The 15904-nt window shown below is 43.5% G+C and overlaps 1 protein-coding gene across 7 annotated transcripts in view; it reads right to left on the reverse strand.

Annotated features, from left to right (window-relative positions):
* Positions 1 to 15904, reverse strand: part of LOC147018519 (FERM domain-containing protein 4A-like) — a 370473-nt gene that overhangs the window by 188145 nt on the left and 166424 nt on the right. For all 7 annotated transcript variants that reach the window (XM_085898238.1, XM_085898240.1, XM_085898235.1 and 4 more), the window contains 5 exons: positions 11942 to 11964; positions 9725 to 9808; positions 3795 to 3860; positions 2636 to 2693; positions 1286 to 1372 (listed from right to left, as the gene is read on the reverse strand). In XM_085898238.1, the coding sequence (XP_085754364.1) occupies positions 1286 to 1372; positions 2636 to 2693; positions 3795 to 3860; positions 9725 to 9808; positions 11942 to 11964 (318 nt within the window). The remainder of the gene's footprint in view (positions 1 to 1285; positions 1373 to 2635; positions 2694 to 3794; positions 3861 to 9724; positions 9809 to 11941; positions 11965 to 15904) is intronic.

The raw sequence follows: 15904 nt of genomic DNA on the forward strand, positions 1-15904 counted from the left end.
TAAAATCCCACAAGCTACATTGATTTGTCTATTGTCTACTCATGTCCTTGTGTTTCATACAAAAGTACAGCAATGTATCCGAGTTGTCATGCATGTTACACATGTGCAAGCCCTTCCTTATATCACTGAATAAAATAAACAAACAAACAAACTTATTCCCACATTACAGAGCATAACAGACCAACAAAAGAGGCTACAAATGCAACACAAGTATGAGAATCACCATTACAGAGTTGATCTAGTGTTGAAATCTTTTATAAATTGTCACATGCTCTACCTCCACATGAAACTTTTGCCAAAAGATTATTTATGGATTCAGGATAAGAATTCACCAAAAACCCCTGTAAACCAGCCTACTTCAGTTCAGTGCCAGACAAAGTCCTCCCTCAATTCCCATTGAAGGGTATTTGGCATACTCGATATATTTCGCAAGTTTGGCCTCGGTGCCAGTTTGCAATAGTGAGCAGCTATGGGAATCGAACCCACAGCCACTCGACCTTACAGCCAGCAATAAGCACTTACCAAACACAGCCTTAACAGTGTTACATTGTGTCCGGAGTGAATAATAGCCTCTTGGAGCCAGGCATGGCTCAAACTGAACCTTGTTTAGAGCATCATAATGGTTTTGTCGCATACACGGAGCTTCGGCCTGGCACTGTGTGCTTCGGTGGTGGTGACCACGCTGTTACAACTTTTGTGACCACCCTGTCACAATAATTTGCTCATCACTTCATTCATTTGAATCACATCATTCACATGGAGATGCATCATTCATTTCCTCATCACATGATGCTGGGTCAATATCAGCAGGCCAGCATCAAAAAATGAGTGCGAACAGCCTTCACACTCCAACATATAATGTGCCTGCAATTTATCCCCCACAAAAATATATTTTATATCTAGTTTCAACCAACTCCAACTCCTCCACCCCCTCCCCCCACCTTTCCCCTATGGACACATTACATTTTGAATGAACAACCAGGCCAAAACCTGAGTACAAGGAAAGTCCTTTGCTGCTTTCGTGTGCTTTAAATTTTACCAGATACAGAATTGCAAAGAACAAGCACAAGCATTGCAATTGGACATAACAATCATCAAATAAAAATGGCAAGCAAATGATTGAGGGTCGAGATGCCCAGGCAAAAATGCTGCAGTAAGATGCTATAGTTTATGAGAGTAGTACTCTCATATACTCGTGTTGGCAACAGGTCCTACTACAGTAGTCTACAGAGAATTACTACAGGAAAGGAACACTATTTTTGCCTGGAAAGGGGGGGGGGCTCACCTTGCGGGGGTTAACTTTGTCTTGATAGTCGAATTGGAAAATGCCCTTCCAACTGAGGCCCAGCCACCATGGGATTCCTTGTTTGTCCTGAGTGCAGCACCAGGTTTGCAGTCATTTACAGCTGAACATTAATTGACAAGGTATTTCATATCAGTCATAATGCTTTCTGGTCAAGTCTCACTTCAAGTCCCAGGACGACTATATCTCGCCTATCTCAATTTTTTTTTTAATCTAGCTTTCTGCTGGGATCCCATGATAGCTGATGGTGAAAACCCTTTCCTCTTGTATTTCCATTTTTGCTCCAATTTTAAAGCTCTCTCTCGGCACTCGTTCTGCCCGACGCCATTGGTGGTCATCTATTAATCAAGTACATACAGATGTGAAGCGGAATGTTGTGTTCCACTTCATTTCGGCCCCACAAATACTGTACGTAATAAAAACATATCTCCTTACCAATCCTACTTAGAGATTCAAGTGAAGAAATATCAAAGGCAAATGATCAATCGCCTTCTTTTTCATAAGACATCATTCGGTATTAACGGTCAGGAAAGGTTACTCGGCCTATCTTGCTTGCACTACACCCCCATGCAATGCTGGAACGTGTCCGGAGTACAAACTAATGATGCAGTGATGTGTAGAGATGATAAGTACATAAACGAGATACTTACAAAGTGGGGGTTTGGGGAGAAGGACAAAATGTACATGTATATTGAGGATTGGAGAGAGAAAGAAACAGAATGTTATAGTTCTCTATCATCTTTCAAAATATATATATTTTTAAACTTTACCACTTTTGTCAATGTAATATGGAGATGACCCACTGAGCAACTCATAGGGATTTTAGAGGACGTATTTGATGCATTGTGGGAAGGCACGTGGTATTCAGGTACTTCTTTGAATATTTCCAGAATGGCAAAGCCACCACCAATCATGCACAGGTGGTGCAGCAGCAGTTTGTGGAACATAGCATGGATTGCACACATCTTCCTTGGTCATGACAGTCTCAGGACTTCATTTAAATTGAGCAATTTTTGTGGTGTGTTCAAGTTTTGAACCAGAAACCATATTGTTTAACATAGTGCTCAGCCCCAACCCCCCCCCCCCCCCAAACCCTCCAAACCACATTGATAACATAATTGGACAACAGCTTATAATGCAAGTGAGTTGATTTGAAGTATTGATAGCCTCTCTATAGCATGGTGTTTGGCCTCTTAGGCCAACATGGGAGAATGTAACCAAGGAACTCCTCCAGCATTGGATTACAGACATATTAAAGCAATAATCGAGTTACACAGGAGCAATTGAATAAGTGGCAGTGCCACAGACGTGGTTCACTCTCAAACCCCTCACCTTGACGCTGTAGTAATGAATGCCATATGTCGGTGTGCTCTCCACAATGCTCATGTAACTGGAGATGGTGACATGAAAATGTATCGGTAAAAATGGTGAAGCAAAGAACATCAGTAAATGGGGCATGCGGTAAATCACGTGATGTGAATTGGGAGTTTTGGTGACTTTCTGCAAGGATCAGGTGAAGCTGTTACCAGAACCATTAGCATTTTTCAACAGTATTTGGCTTGACAGCACATGTGGTCTTTTGGCAATTTGAAATCCCAAAAGCAATCTTGGTTGTATGGGTAGTTCCAGCTAAATAGGGATGTCCTGCATATAAATCTGCATGGGAGGTGACCCGAATAGGTGGAAAAATTCCAGTTTTGTGAAGCGTGCAATTGGGTTTTTATTTACATCAGATCATGTACTTCAGTTACCAAAAAAACCCCAAAGACATTCAATCAGACTTAGACACCATAAAAGGCCATTTGTCCATCAAGTCTGTATTACATCTACATCAAACTTATTTCATTTCAAATGCAAAATCCAAGTCTACATGCATGCCCAAAATGTGTCAAACCTAAAGTTATACTATTGGGAAAATTATTGCATTTCCTAACGACATATGTGAGCAAATAACACAACCAACCTGAGGTTCTCTATATGCATATTGCGTATGGAAAAACGCCAGAAGTTTCAATTTCACCACTACCGCCCTCCCCGCCCCACCACCCGACCATGTGTTCCATCCATCGCTTTCCCATCTTCTCCCCTTACTCCCATCTCCCCAAACCTCTTTTGCCTTTTCTCTCTACCAACTTTTATATACCACAGACCTCCACACACTTGCTGATGTAACACAAGACAGTCTTTAACGTTTCCTCCTATAAAAAAAAAAGAATGCACCATGATGCAGCACACCATTACTGACTGCAGTTTAAGTTTGATTCCACTGATGTGCTCTTGGAAAAGAAGTCATGTTTTTGGCTACGAAACGTTTTAACTCCCTACCTTGGAATAACAAGTATCTTTTCAAACATGCCCTTACAGCAAGAATGTCATCATTCATGTTGGTGTTTATCACCACTTACAAATCTATCGGAGTCCATCATCATTGTTCAAAGTCTAGACGATAACATATGATCAGTTTTGTGGTTTCATGGAGTGAAACACTTACCGCACTATGGCCTTCCCTCTGCTCATATTCTTCAGTGGCTGATAATACTGAAACACTTGGTCTTCACTGCAAAAAACAAACAAACAAAAAAAAACGACAGGGACAGACTCTTCAAATCCATATCAGTGGCACATCATCTCTTACCTTTTGTCTTCAAAGGGAAATTTTGGGAGAACTTGTCTTTTTCAAGGCCTTTATATTCAGGCTAATATGCCTTAGAGAGTCGGAGCCCTGCAATGTTGCACTCACTGTGTTACACCATTACGCCATCCAACTAAGCCTGTGACTCAAACCCAGAGGGCAGCTGTTAAGGAATCATTGCACAGCACCCCAGCTTCCCATGCAGAGCAGCTAAAGCTTATAACATCCCAAGAGCTTGCTGATGCAGTGTATTAACATACTGTAGAGGTTAGCATTTGTCTGGAATGGGAATGTATTTCTAATTCAGCCAGAAGTGAGAAAAGCAACCACACAGTGAAATTTAACAAACATCCAAACACAATAACTGGAATGGCACCCGTGAATAACACAATTGATGGCTGTTAGTGTGAAGTGGGATGCACCATGTAAACTTACATGGAAACACAATTCAAACACAATGCAGAGTGCAACCTCTTTTTCCCACAACTATTATTTGGTTTGGGGGATGTGAGAGGAGCAACATTTTCATAGGTGGTATTTCAGTTTCCACTTTAAGTTTTCCTAAGCTCACCAAGAGTACACCTGTTTACTTCCACTCTCAAGGCTATTCATGAGCCAGGTTGGTTTTCAAACAACAACCTGATCATGAAAGAATAATTCTCCTGGAACTATCAAAGCTTCAACACACTGATGATTCAAATTCTTATTACTGCTGCTTTCAGGCAGATTTGAACGCAGAACCTCGAGAGTACCAGATCTCTGTCCTCGCCATTGAGTCGGACAATATGATTGGAACGTTTCTCTGACCGAGAATCGTCAGTATACCTTAGATGTACAGGGTATTCCAAAAAGAGCAGGACAACTTCGGTTTTTTTTTTTTTGTATACCTTGTCGAAGCTCGTATGAGAGCCAACACACAACGCACAGCAAAGGGGGCATGAGACAAGAGCGGCGAGAGTGGGAAGGACAAAACAGTGGGGAACAGAGACGTTAGGAGATCTGTGGAAGGGAGAGGGATCGGGCGGGGAACATGAGGAATACAAGATGGACATTACAGGGACTTTCAGGAAGGAAAACAGGGAATTTGAAGGAGGTGGGGTTGGGGTGGATTATCGGGGGTAGAAAAGATCGAGGATTTGGATGGGGATGATAAGAGGTGGTGGTGAACAGCTGTTTTGAAGGCCTGGAGGGAAGAATGGGATTGAATAGAGTGAGGGAGTTTATTCCAAAGGCGGGAAAAAAAGAGGAATGAAAGAGTGAAGGTGAGCAGTGATTCGTGATTTTGGTAGTTTTACCAGAAGGGGGTTGTTGGCGGACCTTGAGCGCCCTGAGGAAATATGGTGGGGACAAATCGCAGACAGAGCAGGGGGGGGCGAGGCTGGAGAGGAGACGGTCGAAGAGAGAAAGACCACCGACCAGCCTGCGGTGAGAGAGTTAGAGACCCAAAGTCTCAGCCTCATTGCTGCTTTCATCGGTTGTTAATATTGTTACGGTTGTGAGGGTAGATGGAGGAATTTCATCGCAAAGTTTGTATTGTATGGAGTTGCTTCATCCGTGGACGTGTAGTACACATCTCAATGTAAATTAGGTAGGGAAACTGTGAGCTTAAGTGGTACTTGTCACCACACGGGGGTGGGGGGGGGGTGGTGCTGTGTTAATTAGATAGGGATTAAGTCCAATTTCCCCCAGTATATCATCGCCCCCTGTGACCTTTTCCCTATGTTTTTGGATTTCAAGACCGGCGATAAAGGGGAATCATGTCCTATAAACAACTAAAACCATGCCACACATCCAAGCAGGCAAGAAGCCCATCCTTCCCGGCTTTGAGCAAGCAAGACATGTCCCCAAGGCTCATGATTAGTGAGTGTGTACGTTTCAGAAGTGAGGAGGAAGAGAAGATGGTTTCGTTGGGTTGAGTTTGCTATGAGGGACGTGGTCAAGAGACAATGGAGCTAGGGAATGGCGTGTAAGATCAGGGCATTTTGGCTGGCTTTCCTTCGACACATGAAGAAGACGGCATGATTCTTGTATTCAGGCTGAGGCGAATTGGCTCGTGTGGTGGAGCAAGACGCTGGCCATTGACTCTTTGCTGGGTCATGAGAGACAAACCGCGAAGCCTCGTGTATATCACCGAAGGGAGCGGCACCATTCTGCAGAGAGCAGCGGTGTCGGAAAGCACGATTGACGATGAAACTGCACGGTGGTATTGAATCCTGGTGTGGAATACCGCCTCACAAATTACCTCACATACGTTTTCTCGCCCAGAAGCGGCTCACGCAAAAGTTCAATAAAGACCATCTCAGGACAAAGCTAAGTGCCAGAATAAATGGAGGATTTTCTTTTATTTTGTTTTCCCCTTGTCTGTATAAAGTCCGTATGAAGAGGCGCCTCGACATTAGGTTGTAATTTACCTCGTTTTATTTTTAGATTTTGACTTATTACCCTTGTAAATATTTCTTCTATTTTCATTAAATCCCCATATTTATTTGAAGTTGCTGGTGTCCATGTATCTGTTGTGGCTTCGGGTGTAAACCCCTTGTGCTGTGCAACCATCTGCTCCGTCGTGTACGTGCACGTGCCTCCCCTGCCCCTCCCGCACGTGCCATAATCTCTGAGGATCACGTGTTCGCCTCAAAGGAAAACCGTTTGGTGATCCAGCCTGGTCCATGTGAACCGCCCGGCCACCACAATTGGGTCGGTGGGGGGAGGGGGGATTAACTTAACTGGCCAGACGCGCAACAATATATTTAGTTCCACAAATTATACAACGAGACCCTTTGGTTTATATAATACAGAAACTCAAAGTTTTGTGCACACCATCAATACACTTCAATTTGAGCTCCATTTGTCGCATGTAGGACATCAAGGCGGTACATGAGTTATTGACATGTTCAGCTCAGCATGTTTACGTCCACCAATGCATGTGCAGCTGTGATTTGAGAACGAAGATCCTGCAGGTTTGCAACCTTGATGTTGCAGACGTTTTTGGCAATCCCCCTGCAGAAAAAATTCAAGGGGGGGGGGTGTTACGTCTGGTGATCGTGGGGGCCAGGCGGTTGGTCCGTCTGGGCCAATCCAGTGACTTGGAAATTTTTCATTCAGGACGGCTTGAATGACTAAGACCCAATGAGGGGGAGCGCCGACCTTTTGAAAAATGATATCTGGTTGCAGGTCTTCAATCTGTGGGAAGGCGAATCCTTCCAACATTTTCATGTAAATTGTTGAGGTCACTGTGTCATCCACAAAGAAAAACGGACCCAGCAAGCAGTCATGAAGAAGGCCACACTACTGTACACATTGACTGTTGGACTGGCGTGTATGTGTTCAATTACGACGTGGGGGTTTTCAGAGCCCAAGATTCTCACATTGTGCCAGATGACCTTTCCCCGATACATGAAAACAAGTTTCCTCTGTGAACATGACCTTTTTTCAGGTAATCTTCGTCATCCTCTATGCGACTGAGTATTTCCAAGGCAAATGCCTTGCGTTTGGGTCCATCATTTCGTTTGAGTTCCTGCAGAATCTGCACCTTATAGGCATAAAGTTTCAGTCTTTCATGCAAAATCCTGTGTGCAGTGGTGGGTGGTAGTCCCAGTTCTCTGGATGCGCGTCAAATTGATTTTCTGGGACTTTGTTGAAATGATTCATGCACTCGTTCAACGTCTGCTGCACTTGTGCTTGGTTGACCAGTACTTTTCTGTTTCTGACAATTTCCAGTCTCCTTAAACCTCTTGTACCACTCTCTGATAGGAGTCCGCAATGGCAGATTCCTTCCATATCTCATCCGGAAATTACACTGAACTTGCATGTCAGATCTCATCTCGATGAACCATTCGACGCAATGAGCTTTCTCCTGTGGAGTCACCATTTTATTTTACATGAAACCACCAGACCTGAAAACAAAAAAAAAAACTTTATGAGTTTCTGTATAAAGTTTCAACACATAATATTAGACAGTCGAATATGGAACATTTCTGTGGCGTACAATCACCTTCGACTTTGGAAACATAACAGGCAGTAATGAAGGTAGTTGCCTCAGATATCATCTTTACCTCGTCTGCTTCCAGCTGATCAAGTAAGGTGGGATGATGTCCGCCCATTAGTACCTTCAGCGCTGTGGCCTTTCCAATGCCAAACAAATACGACACCGTATCGCATCCGGTCAGAGCATGTACACAGCAGGCAGATATTTGGCGATGCTTTTGTGTTTCAGTGCTGTTTGGCAAATGTCTACGTTCGCCCTCCCATCACACGGACTCTCCATGCTGACATCCACAGTCATCTTTTTCTCGAGGTAGAAATGAATCAACAGGACAAAGACATCTGTATCGTCACAGACCACTTTGATGTGTGAGTCACCACTGACACCTGACACAATTCTAACTAAGTAATGGATGATGATGACATCGTCTTCTTCATGGTGTGTTTTCAGATCCTGTCTCTGGAGAGTGGAATTGTTCCATACTTGTACTGGTGTAGGATCTTTTCCGGTGATCACCAGTTTGGTCTGGTTGTCAACAATGTGGGTCATCAGCTACTGACAGATCAAATCGATCAGTTGTACTTTGTTGTAGGCTACATTTAGGACCACTTTTTGTGCTGGAAGTGTTGTGTGTAAGTTGAGTTGATGTTTTCGACTTGAATCATGACCTGCGCGACTGGATCTCGTCATTTGTTTCGTGTTGATTTTGATGTACCTGTCGAAAATCAGGTATACGTCACAACACTCCAGGTGGTATTTGATGGTTCCCATGAAGTTGATCACATAATCCTCAACTGTACCATTTGTGGGCCAATGTACAGTCCATAATATGGCACATCCATCGATGATGACAGCATCTGGAACACCTTGGATTCGACTTGATTGCTCAACTTGGAGTTTCGTCTTCAGGATTGCTTTCGACTAAGCCCGCATCGCACTGCTCTCGTCAAGCAAGAAGGCTGGGACAGGGGACAGTTCGTAAGAGAGGACATCCTTTTTATCAATATCCCTGTATTGTTGGAGAGATACGACTCAGGTGTAGATCAATTCGTTATCATATACTGGCCTTCCATTCAGCTTGATGCTCTTTTTGGTCGAAGTCATCAGGGTCACTTTCTTGGTTTGTGTCTTGTTGAAGCTTGTTGGCCATCCAGATTCAAATTCCGCCATCTGTTGTCATCCAATCTTGAGAGAATCATCAACGTTTACCTTGTCTGTCGCATGAAACATAGTAGTAGACACCAAAATTGTGTGTAAGTGCATTAGAAGTGAAGATATAGCAAAAACAGAATTTATCCAAAGTCAGCGGTGGCCATTTTGTTTTTCGCCTCTAAAAAAAAATCCTCAAGGGTGCGAGTAGCACCCGGCTGATTCTGATTCAGGATAGCTCAGAGATGATGAATCAACCAAAAAACTTCACAATGACGCTAAAGCACGCTTTATCCTGAAATGGCTGTTTGGCATCTAGACTAATTGATTAATTGCATAATTAAAATAAATAAATAATAATCGTAAAATAATTAATTTCTTCATCAATTGGCTAATGGCATACCTAAACCACCACTGTTCGATTCAAATCTGTAACTTTTTGAAAATTAATCCGATGTAGGCGGTGCTTTGAATGAAGAAAAAACAAAGGGTATCATTGTATCATTTGTGGTACTAAATATGTTCACAATCAAAGTTGTCCAGGTCTTTTTGGAACACCCTGTGTATTAAAGTGGAACATAATAGGACATATTTCCCAAATTTAAGGCAATTCCACCATTGTGGGATGGAAGTGAAGAACAATTAAAGAGGATCATACCAATAAGTAATGCTTGGGTGTTCTTTGAGGACTTGTGTAGGAATCGCAAGGAGTTTACTTAAGTCACTCCGGGCAACATCGTCACTGAAACACGCAGGATGTTCAAAATGCATTGCAAGTTTGAACAAAACAAATGCACATCAATGGAAAGACACGTCATTCACAGTTTTATATCCCAAATCTGGGGTTCTGTTTTTTTGTGAACAATCGTAACATGACTTTCTTAATGCTTCACAACAGGCAGGTGGTGTTTTCAATTTGAACTATATGTCATAGTATCAAAAAACTTCACTGTGCAATTCGAGCTAAATGGTGAGCTTGATATTACTTCTGAACATTTTAATAATTTCAGAGCCGAAAAATATTCCTTTACCCACAGAGAAGAGATAAATGGTGGAAGCAATCTATTTTCCAATCGATAATGTCACTGCGAGATTCCTTCAAACAACTTTGATGGCACAGAAGCAATTATTGCCAAGATGGACCAATTATTCCACACTCCGACACAAAATGATTGGCTTTAAATTTCACAGCAAGAGCATTGGGTGGTGACCTGGTGCACCTGCAGACATGAATTAGGCAGCAGAAATTATTGTTGCTTGAAGCTATTTCAAGCTCTGATAAAAGAAGCACTATAGGCATAAATTAGAGTTTGGTATTTTCAATCACTTGGTTAATTTGCCATTTTGTGTGCTTCCTCGTTATTCGGCCATACATTACATGCTATGCACAGTGGCTGAGCATATCGCTTGGCCACTGTGTTATTTGAAGTCCATGTGCGATGTTTTCCTGTCTCATGGTAAAATACCTGGGCTGGGATGGAATGTATGATTTAAGCTTTTTGTAAAATCCATGATAGCATAACCCATATGAGTCATGCTGTATAACAGTGGACTTTACAGATATTATTCTCTTCTGCAGGCTTTCACTTATGTGATAATAATCCAATCGTTCTCACTAATCAATGACCCCAAGCAAGCCAAATCATTTCTACCTTTACTGCCGACTGTCATGCATTCAGCCTGAATAGTATCAATTTTTCATTTCTGCTGCAAATTAAATTGCACATAGTTCAATAACGTTTTTGGCTACGAGCCGACTGAACAATCATCAATTATTAATCAAGTGGACAGAAAGCAGAACAAAATATGCTTCAGCAAGCTTCAGACAGTGATGGACAAATTTAGCCCAAACAATCTATTCTCAAGCTCAAGAAACGTTTCACTTTGTTTATACAAGAGATGGAAGAGGGAGTCGTTTGACTCTTAATTCCTGAGCCATGTACATGTACCAGCATGCACACCAACTAAAGGAAATGCTCCACCCCAAACAAATAATTTGGCAAGAATACCAGCACACAATGGCCTCCTGGTTTTGAAAGATACCATGAGATCTTTAAATTCCATAACCTAAAGCAAAATACAGGACAGCCAAATTTGCATCCCAATCTAGAAGATGGTATGCTCCTAGTTGCAGCGCCTTCTGCTGGCATATCGACAGAATGGCAGTTTTACTGACATCTGACCCTGGGGGAGATGAAACCTCGATTAGACAGTTCAAATACAAACTGAACTATCCTGCCACACTATTTAGGAATGTTCACTTCCACAAACGATGTTCTCGTGCTTTCTCGTGCTTTCTCGTGCTTTCTCGTGCTTTCTCGTGCTTTCTCGTGCTTTCTCGTGCTCTCTCTCTCTCTCTCTCTCTCTCTCTCTCTCTCTCTCTCTCTCTCTCTCTCTCTCTCTCTCTCTCTCTCTCTCTCTCTCTCTCTCTCTCTCTCTCTCTCTCTCTCTCTCTCTCTCTCTCCCTCTCTCTCTCTCTCTCTCTCTCTCTCTCTCTCTCTCTCTTACATACGGCTTTACAAATAGCAACTCATTAATCCAAGTCCAGGTTTAACAGACAAATAAGAACATCAGTTGCGTTGGCATGGATTGCCGCAATACAAGTGATAAATTAATTATCACAATTCGCAGTGTTTAAGTATATGGTGCACGGTTTGGTCACAGGGTTCCCGCAGTCGCATGCTGGGCTTTCTTTGATTTTCCATTTGTGCACATGGTGATCCATCCAAGCATGGTTGTGCAAATCTCGTTCAATACGAATCATTTTGTTATAAAGTTATAATGCTAAGACCAATGTCCACAAGTGCTAAGGCCCAGAAATTTGGGATAGGACCTTTTCTTTGCAGAAAAAGTAGTATTATGATGAGCCCATTACCTTGTATAATCTCCTTTCACTTCCTGAAAAGACAAAAGAAAAGAAAGGTCATCAAAAGGTGTGACATTTATACAACCAACGAAATTTCACACTCTTCTTCCCATAATGATATTTTAAGGGTATACCCTTTAGAGAGCCCAATTTTGAATCATACACGAATCATAAATGTTTAATTCACGATTCATATAAAGTGCATGCAAATGAAACTTGTATGACTGGATGTTATATAAGGGGGCACGACGGGAGTGAGCCTAAGGCCATTTCCAAGTACTGTCCACATGTTCGAATGACGAACACCTTTGGGGTACATATATCAGAGGCACAACATTCCTGCAGCAATATAGTGTAAAAGAGAAGTACAATTTATTCTCTAGTCCTCGACATAAATAGGAACATATATTGGTTTTAAAAAGCATCACTCATTTCAGGCTTGAGTTATGGAAGACTGCCCACTGTAATGTGAAAATGGTGATTTCTCCCGGTCTTCTCCGAGAGGGCCCAATATTTTTCTGGCACAATAAAGGTCATCCACTATCTGTCACACATACTTAGCAATTATTACAAGGCCTCATGAATCATGTCAGCAGTGATGTCATGCTCAGAGTACAGGCTGATAGTCCTTCTCGAGACGGACTTCATACCAAGGTCTTGATGTGTTAGCGAGACTGGATTTTCAGTTTCTGAGAGCATGGGATGGGGGTACCTCATGATGCCTCACAATCATAATTCAGAATTTCAAACGCAGAGTAATTCTGTGTGGGAAGCATAGGAAAGTGAAAAGAGGTGTTGATAAGGAATGGAAAGCTTACTTTGAAAAGCTCTGAATGAAGAAAACGAATGGGAGAATGACCTGGATTGTAAGAAAGTTGAATGTCCAGATTAAGAACAGATACATGAAGAAGTTGAATTAGCTATGATAATATTAAATAAAGTTGAATGTCCAGAGAAACAGACACACAAAGAAGAAGTTGAATTAGCTATGATAATATTAAAGAAAGGAAAGTAGCAAGTCCAACTGGACTCTGTCAAAATAACAAAGGTGGCTGGAGATAGAGGAATCAAATGGATGATGACGTTTTATGGAAAGGTCTGGGAATAAGGAGTGATCCCCAAAGATTGGGCAAATAATACTCTTGCTCCCTTGTTCAAGATGGGGGAGACCATTTATTATGTTCATCTTGCAGATGAGTTAAAATAATTGAGCAGGCATTGAAATTTATAAAGATGGTTGAAAGAAGACTCATAGTCAGGCAGGTTCGGACCGGACTTGAGATGGATATGGACGTTCCGGACAAAAGCGCCAATTTTTTCCCACATATTACCCATTACCGTAGCTTTCCATTTTTGATAGGAACCACTTCCCCCGAATCCATTATGGTGGCCATCTTGAAAATCCAAGATGGCCACCATTAAAAAATCTATATCTACCAATATCTCAGCTTCTAAGCCACTTAGGATAACAATATTGGTGTCCAAACATACTGTTACGGCTGTGGAAATTCGCAGACCACCATAAAGGACCTTAGATCAGTTATGACGATAACTATATGTGTAGTTAGATATCCCCACCGTTGTTTAAAGGGAATTTCCATGTTCACCGGGCTGCGATCCTTTGAGATAGCCGTTTTTCTTTTCTCGATCATTATTTTGGACCAATCATACCCCAACAACCAAATCTCCACCACCAACATCATTCCCGAACAACTACAACTCAAACACCACCACCTCCGCCTCTTTACCTCCACAACTCCACCCCGCAAACATCGCTTCACCGCCATTCTCAAACGACGCCCGCCAACAACCAAACTCCCACCACCTCCGCCTTTCTACCACACGTCGTGCCATGGGCTGTGAATGCGTTCCTTTCGCCTCAAAAAGCGGATCAGGAATGCTTCACGCCCCCTTTTCATCCGCCCAATGGCTGAGCATTGGGTGGTGTGGCCCCGCCTCCGAACCCGCTGTGATCCCGAAATTTGCATGTACGCCCCTCCCCCGGGCTATATAAGTGCGAGCATGGCGCAGCTCGCGGCAGAGCAGTCAAGTGGGAGCGGCAGAGTGTCGGCAGGAAAGTCAAGTCTGGAAGGTCTGTAGAGTGCAGAAGAGTGGGAGCAGTGGAGTGGCAGCAGCAGTGTCGGCGGGGCAGTCAAGTCTGCAGTGTCGGCGGGGCAGTCGAGTCGGGAGACAGAGCTCGAAGCCGACGGGAAAGGCAGACGGGGAGCGCCGGAGAGAGCTCGCCGACCACGCCAGGGACACGAAGCCAAGCGCAGCTACGCTGACATCGCGGCTTGCCCGCCATCGCGCCATGAGGGCGCGGGTAAGACCCTTCGGTCTCGTGGACCTGGCCGCTCATCTAGGTTCCACACGCATTAGGCCCACGGGCCCAGTCTGACTCCCTTGTCTATGAGGGGGTCTTTTCTTGCTTTTTCTTTGAATGCATGTTGTGGCGCCGTGTCTTGTAAAGTAGAAACTGTTTAAGTGCATGTAAATAAACATTGCTTCATTCAGTTGTAACTCTTGCTTGTAAATTGCATTCTTACTGTATGGCTGTGAATACATGCTTGCCTTGTCTGAGTGCGTAATAAATGTGCTTGACGAATTGTTCCCCATTTCGTTGCGTCCTTTCCTTTGTTTGAAAGTTCAATCTTGCATCCCGGAAAAAATTGGTCGAAGGGTGTAAGCACCCGGTAAATAATCACGTCCGTCGGGGCCGGCGATAACACCGCTCGGTTTTCACTGAAGCACGGAATGGACCGCTTAAGCGGTTCGTGTCCTAGGCTGGCCAGCAGCGAGGTACGATCGCCCGGTTAACTACCCGCGCAGGTACTTAGGTAGGTCGAGTTTGGCGAACAACACTATCCTGTGCGGGTGGCCGATTGGCACGATTGTGGTGGGGTCGAAAGACCCACCCGTGACTAGCTCCTGGCGGTAGTTCTAAGGAGGGTCACGACTGAATTGTCCGTTCCGGTGGGCGACGAGGTCGCGATTTGAGTTACGTGGCCGATCGCACGCCGGGCGGGCCAGAATTCGCAACAATACATTTTCTGGGTCACGGACTACAACTATACAATTCAGAAAGACAAGAGATTAAGTTTATTAACACAAAAAAGAAACTGAACATAAAACTTGAAATTTTTTTTTATAAAACAGAATACTGTTAATGTCCCATAGTCACTGAAAATACTGCAAGGACTCTAACGATATCAACTGTAAATGTGACGATATATTGTCATCACATACCACTGCGCATGCATTTTATTCCCAGCCTACTTTCACAGTGACAACTGCAGAGGTCAGTGCACTTCCAATGTGCTTTCTGCATGCGCATCTCACGTCACATCCACTTTGAATCTTGCAGCAACATTTGACTAGTTCACTGCAGGCCTTAGAGACCACAGGTAACACGTTCCACACAGGAACGCATGAATTGCTGTCCTCATCAAGAGTCCAGCCCCAACCTTCTGAAGTAGGTGCGTGTTGTTCATTCTGCTCACTGGTGCACCATATTCCTGCCTGAGATGCAACTCGCTTTGTGTGCTGCAATAGTGCATCCTGTGTTGGGGGAAGTCTCTCTATTGTCTTCCCCTTCTGGCAAAACAGCTCCTTCCAAGCTTCTTCCACAAGTTGCAGGTCACTGGTCTTATCATGCAGGATAACAGTGAAGCATTCCATCAGCTAGAAATATTGAGCACCAACCTCTACTTCTCTGTAAGGATGAAGTGCCATGCAGTCAACGACACATGTCACATCGTGATAGTTGTTCCAAGCCTCCTATGCTGACTTATTGCCTCTTCCAAAGAATGCAGATGTAGCATCCTGTGAAACTGTGAAAGATAGGGAGGGACAGGGATTTCTCCCGACCCAGGAGGGGGAGGAGGAGATTGGGACCATACTCTGTGCAGAGCGTTGGTACTGCGAAAGCAGTCTCCTTGGCTATTGGGCACAATCATGGATGGGTTTCCACTC

Source organism: Eptatretus burgeri, chromosome 10 (assembly GCF_056783735.1).
Source record: "Eptatretus burgeri isolate ZD-2024b chromosome 10, Ebu_testis_v1, whole genome shotgun sequence".
In the NCBI taxonomy this organism is placed as follows: domain Eukaryota; kingdom Metazoa; phylum Chordata; class Myxini; order Myxiniformes; family Myxinidae; genus Eptatretus; species Eptatretus burgeri.